Source organism: Calidris pugnax, unplaced genomic scaffold (assembly GCF_001431845.1).
Source record: "Calidris pugnax isolate Ruff unplaced genomic scaffold, ASM143184v1 scaffold95, whole genome shotgun sequence".
Classification (NCBI taxonomy): Eukaryota; Metazoa; Chordata; class Aves; order Charadriiformes; family Scolopacidae; genus Calidris; species Calidris pugnax.
This window is the reverse complement of record NW_015090885.1, coordinates 15,306,261-15,326,269: the sequence shown is the minus strand read 5'-3', so window position 1 is coordinate 15,326,269 and position 20,009 is coordinate 15,306,261. Positions and strand designations below refer to the sequence as shown.

The 20,009-nt window shown below is 39.3% G+C and overlaps 1 protein-coding gene across 2 annotated transcripts in view; it reads left to right on the top strand.

The window, feature by feature from the left end:
- F5 (coagulation factor V (proaccelerin, labile factor)) overlaps positions 1-20,009 on the top strand; it is a 36,679-nt gene that overhangs the window by 2,302 nt on the left and 14,368 nt on the right. For both annotated transcript variants that reach the window (XM_014947347.1, XM_014947345.1), the window contains exons 2-13: positions 2,903-2,994; positions 4,288-4,410; positions 5,455-5,667; positions 8,929-9,072; positions 10,027-10,248; positions 11,001-11,166; positions 12,928-13,105; positions 14,079-14,181; positions 14,569-14,780; positions 15,553-15,703; positions 16,108-16,320; positions 17,382-19,305. In XM_014947347.1, coding sequence (XP_014802833.1) covers positions 4,350-4,410; positions 5,455-5,667; positions 8,929-9,072; positions 10,027-10,248; positions 11,001-11,166; positions 12,928-13,105; positions 14,079-14,181; positions 14,569-14,780; positions 15,553-15,703; positions 16,108-16,320; positions 17,382-19,305 — 3,587 coding nt within the window. In that variant the 5' untranslated portion in view covers positions 2,903-2,994; positions 4,288-4,349. The remainder of the gene's footprint in view (positions 1-2,902; positions 2,995-4,287; positions 4,411-5,454; positions 5,668-8,928; positions 9,073-10,026; positions 10,249-11,000; positions 11,167-12,927; positions 13,106-14,078; positions 14,182-14,568; positions 14,781-15,552; positions 15,704-16,107; positions 16,321-17,381; positions 19,306-20,009) is intronic.

Here is a 20,009-nt window from a genome sequence, read left to right as displayed (position 1 = left end):
TAGTGGATAGAATTATTTTTGAGTTTTCAGAGCACTTTTGTTAAATATGTTCCTGGGCTTGCTTTTTTCATCATCTGTGTGGGTTGGTGTTTGTTCTTTGGGTGTTTTTTTTTAATGTAATTATTTTATGTATAGGGATTTGGGGCAATGTTAAATTGAGCCATAATTTGGTAATATTTCAAAAACTTTAAGACTTCAGAATTTGCTGAAAGAATAATACGTACCAATTTGGACACTATCACTTTCAGTTAATTTGAAGCCTGATGAACTTTGGAACTAGCTATGTTGTTTCTGAGTTGTTCACTAGTTTTTGTGAAATGTCCATCCTGAGTTCTAGTGAGTAAAGGTTGTAGGATCAAGCATTGTTACACTTCATTAAGTGAAAATGCCAATTTCATTATTTTTTTCAGATAGCATTACAGAATTGCCAGCCGACAGGCATATGCCAATCAAGCATATAAAATATCTCATTTGCATTACCACTCTTATCCTTAGTATTGTAAACACTGCAAATACAATGCTGCAGATGACAAAACTTGGATGTAATTTGGAATTCTGTTTAAATTAGTCTTCATTCTTACGCTTTGTTCAGTATAGTCACATACACAGCTTTTATTTGTTCACGACGTGGCATGAAATGGTACAAGTTACTTGTTACCCTACATTGAAGGATATGTTTGGATACTATTGCATTTTTAATTTTTTTAAAATTGGTGGATGGCTTGTTTTCTTTATTGTAGTGTAGTTTGTGATTATTATTTTTAAATATGTATTGCATTTCTGGATGTTATGGAAAGGCTAGATTTAGACTTTCTAACTATTCTTTTGTCAAGACTAAACTGAAACAAAGTTCTACGATTTCTAAAACTCCCCTTTGAAATTTAATACAGCTGGTATAAGCATACTGTCAAACTGTCAAGACAGAAGAAAACAGAATATAAATGGCACTTGCCTTCATAGTACTACATTTAAATATTGACCCAGGCATGTGAATTTAGTAGTTAGAACTTCATTCTCATCTCTACTGGATGCATCAATATACGCATCAACTGCTGTTGTGTTACAACATCACATTGTGGATAGACTGTTTTCATGCAGTAGAGACCCACAGGGCTGCCTAAAACCTCAGCTGAAATCCTGTGTGATTAGCTAGGAGATTTTCATACACAGCACACATTGAGGTATCTTGCATAAGTATTTAGAGCAAGTCACATTCCTAACGGGTCTGATGAACTTAGTAGAGCTTATAGAAATCTAACTCAAAAAAAAAAAAAGGGGGGGGGCAAATAAACAACACAAAGATACTCGTTAAGGAAGAATTAATGGCCTGGATCCCAAAGGCTTTTGGGTGTGTGACTTGTTCTGATTTCAGTAGAAGCTGACTGTCCAAACAGTGTAAGAATCTGATACTTTGCTGGTTTTGGTTCTAAATAACTGAAGAGAGGGTGAAAAGAAAATGGGTTCTTCCTGAACTGTTTCCTTAATTTTCCAGTCACACAGGCTAGAAAAGGACGCCTAACTTCTTTAAGTGTCATTCTTCTTATCTTTATAGGTATCTGTTACCGTATACAAGTGGTATTTGTAAGACACTTTGGAGCAAAGCGGAAACGAATTATCTGAGCACGCAGCACTGCTGCTGCCCTTCCTAAAAGTTATGTAACTAGACCTGCTTGCGTAGTCTGAGATTTCTGAAGTGTTAGCAAGCTATGGTTTTTGTTCCTTCTAGCAGTACAATTGGCGTTCATAAATTTCCCCTTCCACCCCATAGTCTTATATGCGCATTCTGTTGAACGTTGCCACACAACAGTAGCACTTGTCAATGAAGGTTATGGATCAAGTCCCTCTCTTCACAAGAGTGGACCTTTTATCAGTAACTCTAAAGAGAGGGGAATGAATTGAAACATGAACTGCTTCTGCCTGACGCTTCAGTTGCGAGGGTGTTACAGAGGGACTTACAGAAGATGTCTACAAAAAGAGATCTCCCCCTTACAGGGCCCTGGATGTCACTGAAGGTGAACTCACTGCATTATCTCTGCCCAGCATCTCTGTGCTTGAGCAGCCCATCAGCTCCCTACTACCAAATGTGCCTGAAAGGGCATTACAAAAAAAAGATAAGTGGAATTAATGTTGGATCCAGTCATCAGCATACTATAAGAAATCAACCCATAAATGTGAAACTAAATACAGATTATTATCTCTTCAGCCTCTTCTCATCATTATTTCCATTCCAGAAGTGTTATGTGCTGGTTTCCTTCAGCTTGCCTAAATATTTTCTAAGAAAACATTGTGTGGTCTACTGGCTTCCTGATTCATTTACATAACAAGACTAAGGATACACAGTGTTCCTCAAAAAGCAGTTTTCTGACTTGCTGTGAAATCCTTATTTGTTGTCAGGGAACAATTTTGTGCTTGCCTCCAAGGTCATTGCTGTTACAGGAGCTTGCTGTTAATGCTGTTGTAGAATCCTTGGGCGAGTCTTAAAGTTCAAGCTTGGGGCTGAGTAAAGAGATACTCAGATTTCTTTCACTGTGTTTTGTCGGATGCTTTCTAGGTTAAGCCATCTTCCTCTGTGTCTTAAATGGACAAAACTAAGACATTTTCATTGCAGAATCAAAAGGACCTATAGAAATGGCCTGTAAAATCAGGGTAAACTGTGCTAGGTACTGTAATTGAATGTCTAATGTGAAATGGCCTAGCTCAGGAAGGTCATAGATTCAATAGAGTAAGAGGGAGAGAGGAAAACACTACAAAGAGTTGGACTGTGTGCCTTGACTTCAGCAAAATGTGTAAGTGATTAAATGTAATTCCAAGATTGATTTTCTGAGATATCTCTTAAACAGCAATGGCATCTCTAGGATTCCTTGTCCTTTTAATTTTTTTTTTTTAACTGTTTTGGTTTCAGATTGGAACATTCGGATTCTGTGTTTAAGAAAATTTCTTACAGAGAATATGAAGTGGATTTTAAAAGACAAAAGCCAGCAAATATATTTGAAGGTAAACAGGAAGGACATGTTCTGAATATTTTTGTTATATTCTGAATTTGTTATGTTCTGAATATTGCTTGTTATAAAGCCAGTAACAAGCTAAGGAAGCTTGCATTTTTGTGTCCATTGTTTTGCAACATAAATCAGATGGGCACAGGGGATGAGGTCTCTACAGTGTGCTAAGCTATGTAAGGCTGTAGGACACAATCAGAGTGGTGACACTAAAATTCACATGGAAGGAACTTGAGGCCTGAGGATAAGTGTATTTCTGATATGTCAGTGGAAAGGACAAACTGTGAGGTTGAGTGTGAAAGATGTCCCTTTGCCTTTGCATCTCTTACTACTTGAAGACACCTTAAATGGATGGAAGCAAGTTCTTGTACTTATGCCATACACAAGTATGGTACTTGTGTTCACGCAGAGTACTTCTATAGTCTGTCTGTCCTTCATATTAATAGAGAAAATAAATTCAGATGTTAGATGTTCAGATTTAGATTTCAAAGTAAATGTGTGTGAGGTTGGTGATATGAAATAGTTACAAAATGCCCTGGAAGCTCCAGTCTATAATCCGATCGCTTCTAGTTTTGTTTGTTCTCTTGTGTTTCCTGAATCTGCTTCTTTCTTATCAGAGAAAGAAATTTAGAAAATAGTTTACAAGGAAAGAAACTACCAAGCCAAATGTTGTCTTAGCAGATTTCTTCCATTGCGTATTTTTGCAACATGGGGAGTAGGGATATAAGCCTCTATTGAAACCTTTTGCAGGCTATGCCTCAAGAAATTTGCAACATGGAGCTGATTATTTCTTTAGATAACATTTTGGGACTGAAAGATCTTCTTGTTCTTTGACTTCTGGCATTGAGAGTGCTACTCAAAGAAATGTACTTGAATGCCTTTCTCTGAACTCCTAAACTATAAAATATCTGCCTTCCTAAAACTAATTAAATTGTATGTGAAGGATTCCTATAAATTCCCAATGAACTGCAACGTGAACTTTTTGATAAATTTTCTGTATCTGGGAATAACTTTTTTTTTTTTTCAAATCCACCAGTTTCCTGTGATTTTTAAGTGCTAGTTGCCAAATGCACAATTTATAACATTCCTGCTGAGCTGCAGGTTTTAAACCCCCACGTGCCTTTTTACACATAAATCTTCATTGCAGTGGTATTACATTCTCTGCCTGTATTAGTTTTGCAACTTGTACTTTGAGAGCTCATGTTTCTTGGCTGGGGGAGAGAACTCTTTGTTTCACTAAACATACTGTTTTGCTCACGTTTTCCTCCCTGTTTATCTTGAATAACTACAGGACTTCTGGGACCAACTCTGCGTGCTGAAGTGGGAGATACTTTAGTAGTTCACCTTAAGAATATGGCTGACAAGCCGGTCAGTATTCATCCCCAAGGCATAGTTTACAGCAAAAATGCAGAAGGTAAATGCTCTAAAAACTCTGAGTTTTGTTCATTTCCTGTAGACTACTGCATGAAATACTGCGAGGCCCCCAGACCAATCCTTGAGGATATGTGCAACACAAATATTTGTTGATCCTGGATTAAAACTTCACACCCATTGTTAGCTCCTTTCTTGTTCATCACTGTAACACTAACAATATAAGCTGTCGTTTGACGTGCACAGTCTCCTGACCTGTGTGCTAATACTGTTTCACAGAATCGCAGAGTGGTTGAGGTTGGAAGGCACCTCTGGAGGTGATCTGGTCCAACCCCCATGTAATTGCAAAATACTCTGTTCCGGGAGACCATGTAAACTCTTAAATACAGGTCTTAAAAAAAAACTTTTCCAAATCCCTTGCAATAGCATACATCAAGCTGTTATTGGTAAAGGCAGTTGACGGTGCTGGTCATGTTCTGACACAGCATTTTATGCTCAGCTTTGTGTGGTTTGCAACCCAATCTCGTGGAGTTGAACAGAACGTGTTATTGGAAGGGATAGGCAGTTCAGTTTGACTATCTTGTTAATGTCCCTTTTGCACCTAGGTTTTTGATTCTCTGACTCCCCCTTGTCATATTGCAGGTTTGTTGGATATGGTAGGCAGACACAGAAGCCCATACTGCCATCTGGATGTGCAGTACACAAAAGGCCCAAGGCAGCAAGGCAGTGCTAGCCTGTGCAATGGCTTCATGAGAGACAGTTAGGAAGTTGAAAAAGTGGGCAGTATTCCTCCCCACGGTATCAGTGAGCAGAGGCTGAAGCTTCATGCCATCCTAACCTTAGCCAGACCGATGAAGAGCCCCACCTTTTGGCAGTGATAACAGTTCTAGGAAATCCTTAATCTGTAAGAAAAAGGATGGTGGAAGAGCTACTCTCCTCTGTGATACTCTCCCAGTGTAGAATCACTAGTTACCTCTTTGAAGAATAGGCAAGAAACCAAGCTTTTGGAATTGATTGTAGGAGGACATTCTAGATGCTTTTATTGGTCTTTCTCTTCATGCCACTCTACTAACTCTTTTCTTGGCAGGCTCCCTGTATGATGACAGAACATCATTTGCAGAAAAACGAGATGATGCCGTACTTCCAGGCCAGGTCTACACATATGTGTGGGATATAACAGAAGAAGTTGGTCCAAGAGAAGCTGACCTTCCTTGTCTTACTTATGCATATTATTCTCATGAGAACATGACAATGGATTTTAACTCTGGACTGATTGGAGCACTACTTATCTGTAAGAAAGGTAATTAAATACTTTAAGACTACTATAAGGTTATATAGTCTCATTTCTTAATAATATTAATATTGTATGATAATAAGGGAAGATACATTATTCTCCTTTTTGCATCTTTACATGCAGTGTAAAGTAAATGGTTTTCAACATCTTTTTTTTTAGATTTCAAAGTTTCTAAATGGTAGCATTCATGCAGATCCATCCTATAATTATAGGATCAAGAGAGAGTGCCACTAATAGATACATTTGTCTGTATTGGTTGCATTTTCAGTTGCTTAACTGCCAAATATATGACCTCAAATTTCCTCTCTTAGAGTAATTATTTTTGTTGGCGCTTCATTCGAAGTGGTTCAGCCATTCCAGAGAATAATGGAGGAAATAATTGTTTTACCTGTGCCTTTTGAAGGCTGCCTGATCAAGAGGCTGTAGCACACTCTCTTCGGTAACAAGGGTTTGAAATCGCAGAGCAGTGTGTCTTTTGCTAGTCATTTGAAAATATGGCCAAATTTGAACTCATTGTAAGTCTTTGAAATTTGCTTGCATGCGATAAGGGATTTGAGGTTTTAGCAGTTTGAGTCATTGAATTCCATCTCCACTAATGCAAACTGGTGTCTTGTAGGACTTGTAAATAACTGCTAGGTACAGGCCACTGATTTGAGGGAAGTTTGAAACAGCATACCACTGTGTAAGCTACTTAAACTGCTTGCTGGTCCCTTAAAACCAAAAATTTTCCCAGTTATGTATCCTTCTTTTAGTGAAAGCTCTGTTAGTTATTTAACTTGATCTTCTTTCCCTGCAGTTTGAGTCAAGTACTTTGTATAGACTGCAGACTGCGTGGACTTGGACCTCGAAGCATTTCTGGAAGTAAACATAAAACTGGTTCAGTGTGTATTGTACAAGGGCACTCTTCTCACTGATAGATATCTACTTAATTGCAGAACACACCTACTCGTATTACCTTAAGGGAGTGGCATTGGTATTAATTAAGTTCCTCCTGAAGCTTTTTGAGAATTATTGCTTTTATTATTATCTAGGACTTACTATTTTCCTAATTTCTTGGGCTTTCTTTCTCTGTGTTTGTGTGTATGCATACATTTTATGGCATACTGATGGGGTTAATCTGGACGAATGCTTTGGGAGTTGCTTGCTTTCCTTCTCAGGCTTCTCCAATTCATGCGTATATTGTGGGCTTGAGATGAGTTTGAGATGGATTGCTTTGACCACTACCTTCAAGACAATTTGAGCATATGTTTCTAGCTAGAGCAAAGACAATACAGCTAACTACTCACATTTTGAAGATTTCTGAACAGGGTTTCTTTGACTGGGCACTGCATGTGGTTGGTGTGCAGCACACTTGTGTATTTGATCTGGCTGGTATGGAGTTAATTTCTTTACAGCAGCTCATACGGTGCTGTGTTTTAGATTTGTGGATTAATAGTGTTGATAATATACCCACGTTTTAGCTGTTGCTGAACAGTGCTTGCACAGTGTCAAGGCTTTCTCTTTTCTTGCTCAGACCTCCTCAGTTTGTAGGCTAGGGGTCGGCAAGAGGTTGGGAAGGGGGCACAGCTGGACGGATGAATCAAATTGGATGAAAGGATATTTCCTACCATGTAACATCATTCTCAGTGATAAAAACTGGAGGTAGAGGAAGAAGCAGCAGTGTGAGGGGAAAGAGAGGTGTTGACTTCCAAGGTGGCTGTTCCTGAGATACTGGCTGGGCATCAATCTGCTTGTGGGAGATGATGAGTGATTTCCTTCATGTTGCTTGTTTTTTTCCCCTCTTTCCTTCACCTGTTGAACCATCTTTATTATTCACAAGTCTTCTCAGTTTTGTTCTTCATGTTCTCTCCCCTTGTGCTACTGGGGGTGGGGAAGCATTGAAGTGGCTGTGTAGGTGCTTGGATGGGGTCAACCCACCAGAGTCTGACACATCAAGAGCAGCATAGGCGGTATAACCTGGGAAGGTTATAAAAAGTGGACTTTTGAGTTAAAACACTGACTGAATGTTCTTTGCGTGACAAACAGATAAATTCCTCTGTTGATCTGAGACTTCTTTTGTGCAGGAAAACAGGACATTGTAGCCTCTCATAAATAGAAAGGATTACATTAAAGATCACTGTTTCCGCTGCCAGTGTCTCTTCTCTAAGTAGAATAATCAGATAGCTCCCAGATTTTTAGTTCCTGCAATCCAGAAGGGCATCTGTTTTAGCCCTGGATTATGTATTGAAAGTAGCAAATGGAAGTTTTTGATGTGAACAATCTACAGAATGAATCAGCTCTGTGTGGCATGTCCAGAATGAATTCTACTTGTTGATAGGAATCACAGATGCATCACAAACTCAGCTAGATGGTTTCTTATAACTGGTCCAATTCAGCAGCATTTGTTAAAGTCTTTTGTATGTAAAGGTTGTTTGCTGAGTGGTAGATTTTATGCTTTTTAAAGGGGCGGATGACCTCAGTGTAGTCCTTGAAAAGACAATGTTCACTCTGCAGGTGACTCCACCATCATTCTTCTCCTTGCCTCACAGTCTCAAAAGAGAGGCCAGCGTCTGATTGTGGACAGAAGGCTGTTTGGCAATCCCTACAACACATTAACATTCATTGCATTTTGCTTAATCTCCTCTGAGATGTTACAGACTTTTGATTGGTTGTTGTGGTTATCCAACCTAAAAGTACTTTAGAAATAAAATCACTTTATGAGCATTCTTAAGGTCTTGACAGGCTGAGGGAGCTGGGGTTGTTCAGCCTGAAGAAGAGGAGGCTCCGGGGAGACCTAATAGCAGCCTTCCAGTACCTGAAGGGAGCCTACAGGAAGGCTGGGGAGAACCTGTTTAGAAAGGCCTGCAGTGACAGGACGAGGGGCAATGGCTTCAAGCTGGAGGGGAACAGATTTAGACTGGAGATTAGGAGAGGGTTCTTCACTGTGAGGGTGGTGGAGCACTGGAACAGGTTGCCCAGGGAGGTGGTTGAGGCCCCTTCCCTGGAGATATTCAAGGAGAGGCTCGACGAGGCCCTGGGCAACCTGGTCTAGTTGGAGGTGTCCCTGCTGACTGTGGGGAGGTCAGACTAGATGATCTTTGGAGTTTCCTTCCGGCCTGGGCAATTCTATGATTCTATTCTATGACTCTATGATTTGGTCAGGCTCAGCCAGTACATGCTAACAGGTGAAGCAAAGCTCATTAAAAACACATTCAGGCCACTAAGAATATTGATGTGAAAACTGCTTTACTTCTGCTTCAAATTAAAACCTGCTGTTTTTCTTCACAGGAAGCCTAAATGAGGATGGATCACAGAAGCTTTTTGACAAGGAGTATGTACTGATGTTTGGTGTGTTTGATGAAAACAAGAGTTGGCAAAGATCAGCATCAATCAAATACACAATTAATGGCTATGCTGGTGGAACATTACCAGGTATTGTTCAGGCTTCCATGAAATGAAATTAATATTTTTTAATAAACTGTAATTAATAAAAGTCTGAATATTAACTTTGTTTGCTTTTTATGCAAGAGAACAGGAATGGCAATAAATGGGATACAGCCTTTTTTAGAACATGTTTGTGAGCATCTAAATTCTGGAAGAGAAACTGCTGCTGGAAGAAAGTCATGCCATATTGCTGAGAAGAACAACAAGATTACTTATTAGCAATCCAGTTCTTCAAGCAGAACTTTTCTAACTTTAAAAAAAAAGAAATCATTTTTTTACCCAGCTGATGGGGAGAGTATGATGTAGTTAAGTGAACTGCTGGTTTTACAACATACAGAACATACTAGATGAACTCCTTCCTGGAAGTGGAAAGTCAGTTACCATTAAATTAGACAGTTAAGTGGGAAGATTAAGGAGGTGGTAACGGAGCTGTTCTGTTGCTAGTGTTTTCCCCTTGTTCTCCTAAGGAACTATTTTCATATCTCTGTCCAGTCCGCTGAGCAAATACAAAAGACTGTCTTTAAGTGGGGTTTTTTAAACAGGTGTTGGATAGAATAGTTACTATCACTAGATACAGCCTCACTCTTTAGCTTGGATCCTTGCCTTTTTCTTTTCTTTCTTTTTTTTTTTTCTTTTCCAAACAAGGACAAATCAGCTTTCTAAAAGATGCCACTAGTTTTTTTTTCCTTCCCCAGTTTACCATAAGTCAGGTCATCACTTGAATGTCAGGTTTAAACACCTATCTTCCACTGATGTACAGGATTTTGGTATCTATTCCATTTACAAGCTTCTGAAACTTCCTCTTGTTGCAAACACTGATCATGGGAGTCAGAGACACTTTTTTTTTAATGTTTTGAGCAAAGATTTACTTCAAACTTAGTGTGCATAGGGAACTCGCATGATTTGCCTGTATTCTGAGCCCTACTCTCGTTTCTCTTTCAGATTTAGAGGCTTGCGTATATGACAACATTAGCTGGCATTTGATAGGAATGAGTTCCAAGCCAGAAATTTTCTCCATTCATATCAATGGCCAGTCCATGGAGCAAAGACATCGCCGAGTTTCTGCTGTTAACCTAGTGGGAGGAGCATCAACCACAGTAAACATGACAGTGAGTGAGGAAGGAAGGTGGTTGATATCTTCTCTTGTCCAAAAGCACCTGCAAGGCAAGGAAACATCTATTTATTAGGCAACTGTAGAGTTGTCCTTCTCTATGTCCCAAATGGCTTCTACTGTTTTGCAATGGTACAGCTACTGTGTTTCAGATGGTTGTCGTTTCAGTAAGAAACCACTGGAGAACAGGGGATTCTGTTGGAATGAGAACCGCATGATGATCTAAAAGGCATTCTTATTTGCAGCTTTACTGCTGTGTGCAGATCACAGAGCAGCAGTGAATCAGTACTCCAGCATCTAAGTCTCTGTGATCTCTTCAGATAAGCACCATTATGAAATGAGTAAGGAACCACTTATTTCCTGAGAAACTGAGCACTCTCAGCTAAGGATCACTCAATCTGATGAACATATTTCCTGTTAATCATGTGAAAGTGGTTCTCTCTCTTTCAGCAGTGATCAGAATTCAGTTTTCAAGAATGAGAGAAATGTCTCTCTTATAAGAGCTGCAAGACATGTTTTGAAAAAACAGCCAGAAAAAAATAGCTTCCTGTCTGTTCAGCTGGTATTTTCAAAGGTGGCTAGTCGAGAGAGCTGCTGTATTCCAGGTGATTAATATGGGCTCTTTGGAAGGCTCCCAGTGTATATATATAGTCTACATGGATGCAGCCTTTTCAAGCCTGAAAAGATAGCAATCAGATGAACAAACACTTGCTGGCAGCCTTGGTTAATGAAATGAGAAATGCATTTGAAGTGGAAAGGGTTCATAAAATGGAAAATCACTATGGTACTGTTTCTTCTCAATTAGCTGGAATGCATGGTTACCTCACAGTAAGAGACTGTGGGGACAAAGAAGTGAAGAAGAGTCGTCTCTCCTATAAAGAACTTCTTATGGTCAAAAGCTGGGAATATTTCATTGCTGCAGAAGAAGTTACCTGGGATTATGCCCCAAGTATTCCAGACAGCCTTGATAGGTAAAATAATACTTTATTAACATAATATGGAATGTTAACATGCAATCAGAGAATAATTTAGGTTGGAGAGGACCTCTGGGGATCTAACGGCAAAGTTGGATGCAGTTGCACAGGGCCTTAGCTAGTTGGGTTTTCATTGTCTCCAAGAATGGGGAGTCCTCAGCTTCTCTGGGCACCTTTGCAACCTCACAGTGAAAAAGTTTTTCCTTATTTCTCATATTGCACCTTGGGTCCATCATGTCTCATCTCTTCACTATGCAACTCTGAGAAGACTCTGGTTCTGTTTCCTCTATAATCTTCCATTTGATAGTTGAAGATAAAAATAAGATGCTCCCTGAGCTGTGTCTTTGGACAACCGGATAAACTGAGATTTTGCTTCTATGTTATGTGCTCTAGCTCCCTAATCACCATGGTGGCCTCTCCACTGGACTCTCACCACTGTGTCAATGAGTTTCTTTGCTGAGGACCCCAAAAGTGGACACCTTCTTTTGCCTCTAAAATGGAGCCCAAAATATGAAGATGACTTAGGAAATCCCCTAAGTAGCATACAAGCCTATTTTCTACATTACTTTTTGACGTGAATTCTGCTGAAATAAACAATCCTTAAGAGGAATGCAAATGGAGGGAGGGAATATTTCTAGACAATAAAAGTTTTTAAAAGTGCAGTCCAATAAAGTGTTTAGGGAATAGGAGAAAGAGAGGTCTCTCTACAAATGACCTTTGGATGGCACCAATGTAGATGTAGTACAAGTCATAATAAGTAAGCATTGGGCAATTTTGTTCAACTTAAGGTAAATAGAAGGAATTCTTTAACATACATGAGGTCATAGTACACAATGCTGCCAGTGCTCTGTTAGGTTAAATTTGCAATCTGTCAGTTCCCTACTGCTGGAGTACTGGTAACTTTACAAGCTGATGTTCCTAAGAACCTATAAGGATTTAAACAGAATAAGACAAATTCCATACCCTGTATGGCGTGATAGTTTCATATACCTCCTTAGAATATAGTGTTCATATAACTCTAAGTATTCCTCCTCCTTTGGTGTGATTTGCTTTTCTTCTTATTTGCTCTTGGGCTGCATGGAGCAAACTTTTATGTCTTTATCTGCTACTTACACATCATTATTTAACACCTAGCACTCTGGTTTTTCTTCCTTTGTTCAAAATTACAGAGTTTATCCCCATTCAGTAACCTTTTTTGAAGCACAAGTGACCAGGACAAACATGTTGCTTTGTGTTACTTCCCAGTATTTATCCTAGTTTTGCTCTCAGCATTAACAATTCTAATGTTTTTAAACCTGAGTGTAAAACTACTAATGGAAGGGTGCTCAACTGGGACTAAGATTATCTGTTCCTGTCACTCCCAGAGTCTTTGCTACTGTAAGCAAATTGTTTATTTTTTCTATGCTCAACTATGCCTTTATAAAAGGAGAACAGTGATTTCTGCTATCTCATCTTGAAAATATAGCTGCTGCTTCACTTTGGATTTTTTTTCATGTACACCCTATTGAATTAAATGTAAACTCTGATACTAATTGATCATATGTGATACTAAAAGACAAATAATGTTCCAAGCTTCTTCTTACCTAATTTAGGTTAGAATTTAGGGTAAAGAGTATTATGTTAGTTTAGGGCTTGGATTTTTTTTTTTTTTTTCAAGCAGTGAGGTTTCTGCCATTTGCTTGAGTACTAATTCTGTATTCTAGTAGATGTCACCACTCAAGTTTTGTTGATTGCTTGTCTTTTTGCTTTATTTTTAAGATACTATAAAGCGCAGCACTTGGACAACTATTCAAATATCATAGGTAAAAAGTATAAAAAGGCTATTTTTAGGCAATATACCGATGCCAGCTTCACTAAACGTCTGGAAAATCCTCGTCCCAAGGAAACTGGAATCTTGGGTCCTGTTATCAGAGCTCAACTCAATGACAAAGTCAAAGTAAGTAACATAAATTCATGTATTATGTATACTACAACTTTATTTTATAACAATTTTCAGTTGGGCAGACATACAAAAGAACTGGTTTGATTGGGGGGGGGGGGGGTCAAAAACCATAATGTTAAAATATTGGCCCTATTAAAATGTATGATCACAAATGACAGTGTTTTGCTTAAATTTTTCAGCATTCCCTCTGTAGTTTCCATGATTGTACTTTATTTTACAACATAAACACACTCCATTCATACTCTTTGTAAAATATATGTTGACAGTGTTCCAAAACAGAAAAAAGCTAGACCTAAGTGGACTTCTGGGGGAATTTGAATGTGAAGCCAAACTTCAACCTCATTCCTTATGTTGGTATTTTTTGGGGCTCTTTTAAAGAATGGTACTCAGTTTTCATAGTGTGCTGCTGTCACAACCACTTCTCTTTCTGTTGTCGCTTAATGATGCATCATAAAGTTTCATGACCTTTAATTGCCACCATGAATTCTGAATTTGAGTTTAACATGTTTCTTCTTTTTTTTTTTTTTCTGCTTTCACCAAAAATAGTATGCAGGATGCTTTGCCTTTTCCTCCCATACCCCTTTGGATCTTGGAATATTGGACAAGATTTGGTTTTAAATCTGTTTAAATTTGTTCTCTCCCATATTGAAGGTTCTTAGGAACTTTAGTCAATAACTTCCCTGAGGTAGTGTTTGCCCAGTAGCTGAAAGAACAAGTGTTCTTTTTAGATTTTTCCAGACACCAGGTGTAAGAAGCTGAACTTCACTCTATGGGCTCTACAAAGCCCAGCAGTATATAGGCTGTGAGTTTAAATATTGTCTGATAATATAAGATGTCCATTTGATTTTCCAGCACTTCCTGGGATGAAACCAAGCAAATTCTACTGTAGTTGTAACTTTGTTATGTATTCAGACAATGATTTGCTGAATACTAAATTCAATTTTTTTTCATTTGCCTATCAATATAGATTGTATTCAAAAATAAGGCCAGTCGACCCTACAGCATTTACTTCCATGGAGTGACTCTTTCAAAGAATGCAGAAGGAGCTGATTATCCTCGGGATCCCACAAGTAAGAATTTTGTGAATAGCACTTTGCATACCAGTAACTGTTGTGAAGGGTTTCATTGCTTTGAAGGAGATGTTGTGTCTAGGAATGTGCATGACTGGGAGACCTCAGTTCTATGCTCTGCCCCTGCTGACCTGTTGTGTTGCCTTGTAGAGAAACCAAGGTATTACCTGCAAGGCACAGACGAATACCTTTTCTTGGTGTCTTAGTTTTCTGTTCTTGCTTGTGATTTAAGGGAGAGACACAAGTTCACATGGGACTTCCGTTATCCCAGAGGTAGCTTGAAGTGGCATAACTGCACCAATTTCATTTAAAGGTGCAGACTGATGTTATATAAAGATCTGGCTCTAAGTTTGTAACATTACTATTCTCCTTCTTTATGTTCCTTAGGCAATGCCACCCAGAGTAGAGGAATTGAACCAGGGAACATGTACACTTACGAATGGAAAATCGCCAAAACTGACCAGCCCACTGCACAGGATGCACAGTGTATTACAAGGCTATATCATAGTGCTGTAGATATTGAGAGAGATATAGCCTCTGGACTGATTGGCCCACTTCTGATTTGTAAAAGTGAAGCATTGACGCAGAAGGGTGTGCAGGTAACATGTCTGGGAACCTCTTATAGATAGATTTTGCTCAAATAATATTATTTGATCTACACTGAGTTTGGTTTTGCTTCCCTTAGAGAACAGGTGTGTAGAGAGCAATTAAACCAATAGGCTCCTGATGAAATTACTTGAAGAAACAGTCCTCTAATTGTCCACAGCGGTAGAGGAATTATATTCTGATTTTCTTAGCAAGAGCAGCATTTCAACAAAAGGTCAGCCTGACTTGAAAGTCTATTTCTAGACTTGCAAATAAACTTTCCTGCTGCCATTATATCTTCATACTCTGAAGACATTCAGATCTGAGCTGGCTCCTTTCTGTAACAGATATAACTCAAGAGGATCTGACAATCTTGGGCATCACTGAATCCAGAGCAACCCAAATAGCACGTGAGAGTTCTGGGAGAGTGGTTCTCTTTGCCATGCATTGAAGTCTTGCTTGGCAAAGACTTGAGCATCAGTTGGGAGAAAAATATGTCAAAAGCTTGTGTTTGGGTGAAACCAGGAAGCTGCTCCTTTTACAGAGCACCCAGTCATGTACCATCTGCATATCAGCAGTGCTAGTGCCTTGCTCAGTGCTCCACCACAGTTTGGTTGCAGCAGTAGGATTGTCACTTTGAAGTTTTGGCCCCCAACTCCATTTCACTTACTCCAGCTCTGGTGAAGCTTATATTGCTTACGTAGTAAATAAGAAAGATGGTAGGATTGAGTCCTTAATACATGTGTCTGCTCATAAAAGCTAACTGCTGTGTTGATTGTCTTTCAGAAAAAGGCAGATGCAGAGCAGCAGGCAATGTTTGCTGTGTTCGATGAAAATAAGAGCTGGTACATAGAGGATAACATCAAGGACTACTGCAGCGACCCTGCCAGTGTTAAAAGGGATGATCCCAAGTTCTATAACTCGAACGTAATGCACAGTGAGTAGGATACAGAGCTGAATATTATGAAAGCTCACATGAACCTGAGCATTCAGCGACTGCTTGTTCTCAAACGTAATGCAATCAGGGAATTCTCTAGAGAGTCAGTGAACTTCTAACCATGCCAGGTGGCACTTTATAGAAATATGCTGTATTTTAGGGACCAGGCTGGTTCTGGACCCTCAAGCAAAACCAAAGGGTATTTAGCTTTGATGCAGCACCCTGCTGCCTTAGAAATACTATTACCAGAGCTGGAATGTCCATCAAGGCTATTGTGGTTTCAGTCCTGTGCTTTCCAGGTGCAAATGTGAGTCCAGTTCAGTGGACTGACATCAAAGAAGAGGAGGTTTTAAAAGTCTTACTCTGAAAACATTGACACCACTTTTACTTTACTTTCCTTTTAGCAATAAATGGCTATGTGTCGGACAGCAGTGAAATCCTTGGATTTTGCCAAGATACTGTGGTTCAGTGGCACTTCTCCAGCGTTGGCACTCATGATGAGATTGTCTCTGTTCGCCTCTCTGGGCACTCTTTTCTGTACCAAGGGAAGCATCAAGATGTTTTGAACCTTTTCCCAATGAGTGGAGAATCGGTCACAGTGGAAATGGACAATGTTGGTAAGTGGCAAAACTGTAGTGTTTGACTGCTCTCCAAAGACATTTTTTAAACTCCAGTCTATAGGGACTTACCCAAATAGGAGAGAGAGCTTTTCAGATAAACACAGTGCTGGAAAATCTTCAGTCATTCCCAATGCAGCTGATGTGTATGTGATACGTTCTTTCCACCTAAGGCATGTTTTCTTTTGCAAATTTGCTGTTAGAAATAAGGAAAGCTATGCAGGTCACTTCAAACTCTGACAAATACAGAAAAAATGTAGGTGATCTTTTTAATAAAAAAGGTTGGTTTTCTCAAGCTCTGTTAAGTCTGTCTATTCTGTAATTTATGCTAGTTTCAGAAACAAGTTGTTAAAAGCAAAGAAGTTGATTTAATGCTGTTTAAGAAAACAGATTGTATTTTATTCTCTGCAGATCATATTTTCAAATGGAGAACTTCTCACTAGGCTTTGGAGGTATTATTAAAGGCTTTAACTTAATCTAAGATGCCTCAGATTGGCAGTTTAGTGTTTTGTGTCTAGATTGGAAATTCAAATTACTTAATTCTTTTGAAGATTATCCTTTGCCTGTTCAAAAGCTTTTAAAATACTGTGTTTGACAGATGTTTGTTGACATTGCCTCAGAAAATATTTGTTCTGTTTAGAATGCTCTATCTGTGTGGTAATGCATACAACACTAAGGACAGGACAAAATCAGAACTTTATCTCAAAAGATTCCAATCTTAGATCCAGATCTAAACACAGGATCCATTACATTGTTTCTTTTTCTTTCAAATCCATCTCTTTCATGGGTTATGTTTGGACTCAGGTCCTAGGTACAGCTTAATATTTGGAGATCTCCAGCTCTTAGATGTATGTATTTATTTGTGCTATTATTTATTTACACTTATTAATTATTTTTCATTGTAATGAGAGCTCACAGAAAGCCCAGATGAGGAGTAGCAGTCTGCTATAGCAAGTGCTATAGAAACAAATCCAGCAACTTGCCCTGGCAGCTTACATGACTGGCAATGTCTGCTCTTGTAACTACTGCATATTAGAAAAACACTTCTATTTCAATTGCAGGTACTTGGCTTTTAGCATCCTGGGGTAACCCAGAGATGAGTTACGGCATGAGGCTGAGATTCAGGGATGTCAGATGTGAGTTTGAGGAAGATGATGACCTTGATGTTGTGGATGTCACTTACACCAAGACTGAAAAAAAGGCTGTTTCCGACTCAGTTGAAGATGATATGCCAGAAGAAGCAGGAGATGAAGAGGATATAGATTATCAGGATCAGCTGGCTGCTTTATACATCCGAAGCTCAAGGAAGGCAACAGGTGATGAAGAAAAACAAAACCTTACAGCACTGGCCTGGGAACAGTATGAAAGCACTGATGCCGCAAGTTCTGAGATGGCAGCTGGCTCAGGTCTGGCAGCTATAAGTCATAGTGAATCCGTAAACTCCTCTAAGTTCTTAGAAACTCATATGACTCCTCTTCCCCCAGTTGAGGCTGAAACATTCCAGTCAAATCACACATCAGTCACAGCAGAAAAGGGGTTATTTTTAGCTAGCACAAGTGATGGAAAGACTGGCTTGCTGTTTCAGAATAGAAGCCAAAGCAATTATGAAATAGATCACGGCAACTTGTCTGCAGGTGAACACTTGCTGAGCCGTGGGGAAGGCCAAATGAATGTTGCAGAAGATCTTCCGACTAATGTAAAGGACAGTAAACTTTTTTCAGAAAAGCATAAAGAGAAAAGGACAGGAAGAGGAAATCATAACATTAACAGTAAAAGGACAAGGCGAAATTCACTGGCCATTAAGTTTTACTCCATCCAAAAGATGAATGCCCTTCTAAATCATGTACGAAATAAAAATGTCACATTTTCTAACAAGACAAGTGTACCTCATTCTGTGCATCATGCAGAGAACACATCTGATAGCACCATTGTGGGAACTGGTCAGCTTGCAAGTGATTATGATGATGAACCAGAAGAAGAGGAAACTAAGATGGAAAATGCCGTGCATGCAGTTAACTTGACTCTTGCTTTGGACCTCATTGTAGGAGCTGGGTCTAATGCATCCATTCTCTCTGAACCCGAGCTATCCAAAGATAAACAAGCAGACACTTTTTCTTTAGATCATCCATTAGGCAATATAAGCCCTAATTCCAGCCCTGCACTAGTGAAGAAACTAGAAACATCATTGCCCAGGGCTGGGAAATACTCATCTAAAATGACAAATGAGGAATGGAATTTGGTGTCTGCAAAGGAGAGTCGGGGATTAGGGGCAAATCTAGATAAATCTGTTAGTGGTACATTAAATCATCATGGTAGAAATGGTACAGCATTCGTAAATAAGAAGCATATGAATAAGTATCAAGGGTTATCACATCCAATGGGAAAAAAACAGAAAGGGAGCCACATGCACCCAATTCTGAAAGAAAAGGAGGGGAGCAAGAATAATACTTTGAGTACAGCTGGAACCTTCATCAAGATCCGAAGGAAAAAAATGGAATATCCAAAAATGACCCACTTGCTGAGCCCAAGGAGTAGAAAGGCACCTAAACCCACCAATTCTATGGCAGGATTTGGCCGTGCATTGTTTCTGGGTGAAACCAACCACACAACGCTGCCATGTTGCACTAACACCACAAGGGCACCCAGTGAGGCCAACCATACAGTGAATCCCAGTAGAGCGAGGCATGGAGAGCAGCTCACCCCACGGCAGCTTAAGCCATCCATCACAATTGGACTTCCCCTAGAAAATGGAGACTACGAATATGTTACAGAAGGATCTGACGGCGAGGAAACATCAGGTGGTGAATACGAATACTATTATACGACCTTTCATGACCCATACATGACGGACCCAAAAGTGAATATCAATGGACAACGTAACCCAGATGACATTGCTGAACACTACCTGCGCAGCAAAGGGAATGAGAGGAGATACTATATTGCAGCTAAAGAGGTCTGCTGGAACTATGCAGGATATAAAAAAAGGTTTGGCTAAATAATTTGCTTTCATTCTGTATGCTATCCTGATATATACCAGCAGAATGTTGATTCACATGCTGATAAACTTCAGAGCATCGGTAATGTGCGGTGTGATTTCTAACATTTCAGTTGCAGAACCCTAAGAATTTTTCCGTGGGAGGCTAGGACCCCCCTAGAATGTCATAGAGATTGCTATAATCAAGAGCAACACAACTAAGATCTTATTTTTTGTCCCCCTTTTTTTTTTCTAAAACCTCTTTTTGTAGAATCACTAAAAATACTCTTTAAAACAGAAGTAAGAGTACAAGGGAAACTTCCAGTTAGTTTTGTTATACTTGAATGGCCTGTTTTACTTCCTCCTTGAGTTCTGTAGTAGAGACAGGACAGAGACCTCCTTGTACCAAGTCTTCCCAGGAATATAATGGGCTAACTGGTATAGGCAGGATGCAATCACAGTTTCTAGCACTAACAAGAAGTGGTTCTGGTGTCTCTTTTGTATTGTAAAATGGGATAATAGCACTTTCCAACTTCACAAGACTCCAGTATGAAAAATATATGAAAGATGCAAAGTGATTAAGCACATTGGTGACTGCCTTAAACTAAGAGTAAAAGTGAATCTGCATGCATTGTTGCATTGTTGTTTCTACTGTTTAGAGAAATCAGAAGGTGACTGGATCACAAAACCTAATGCTTAGGGGTTTTCTTACATT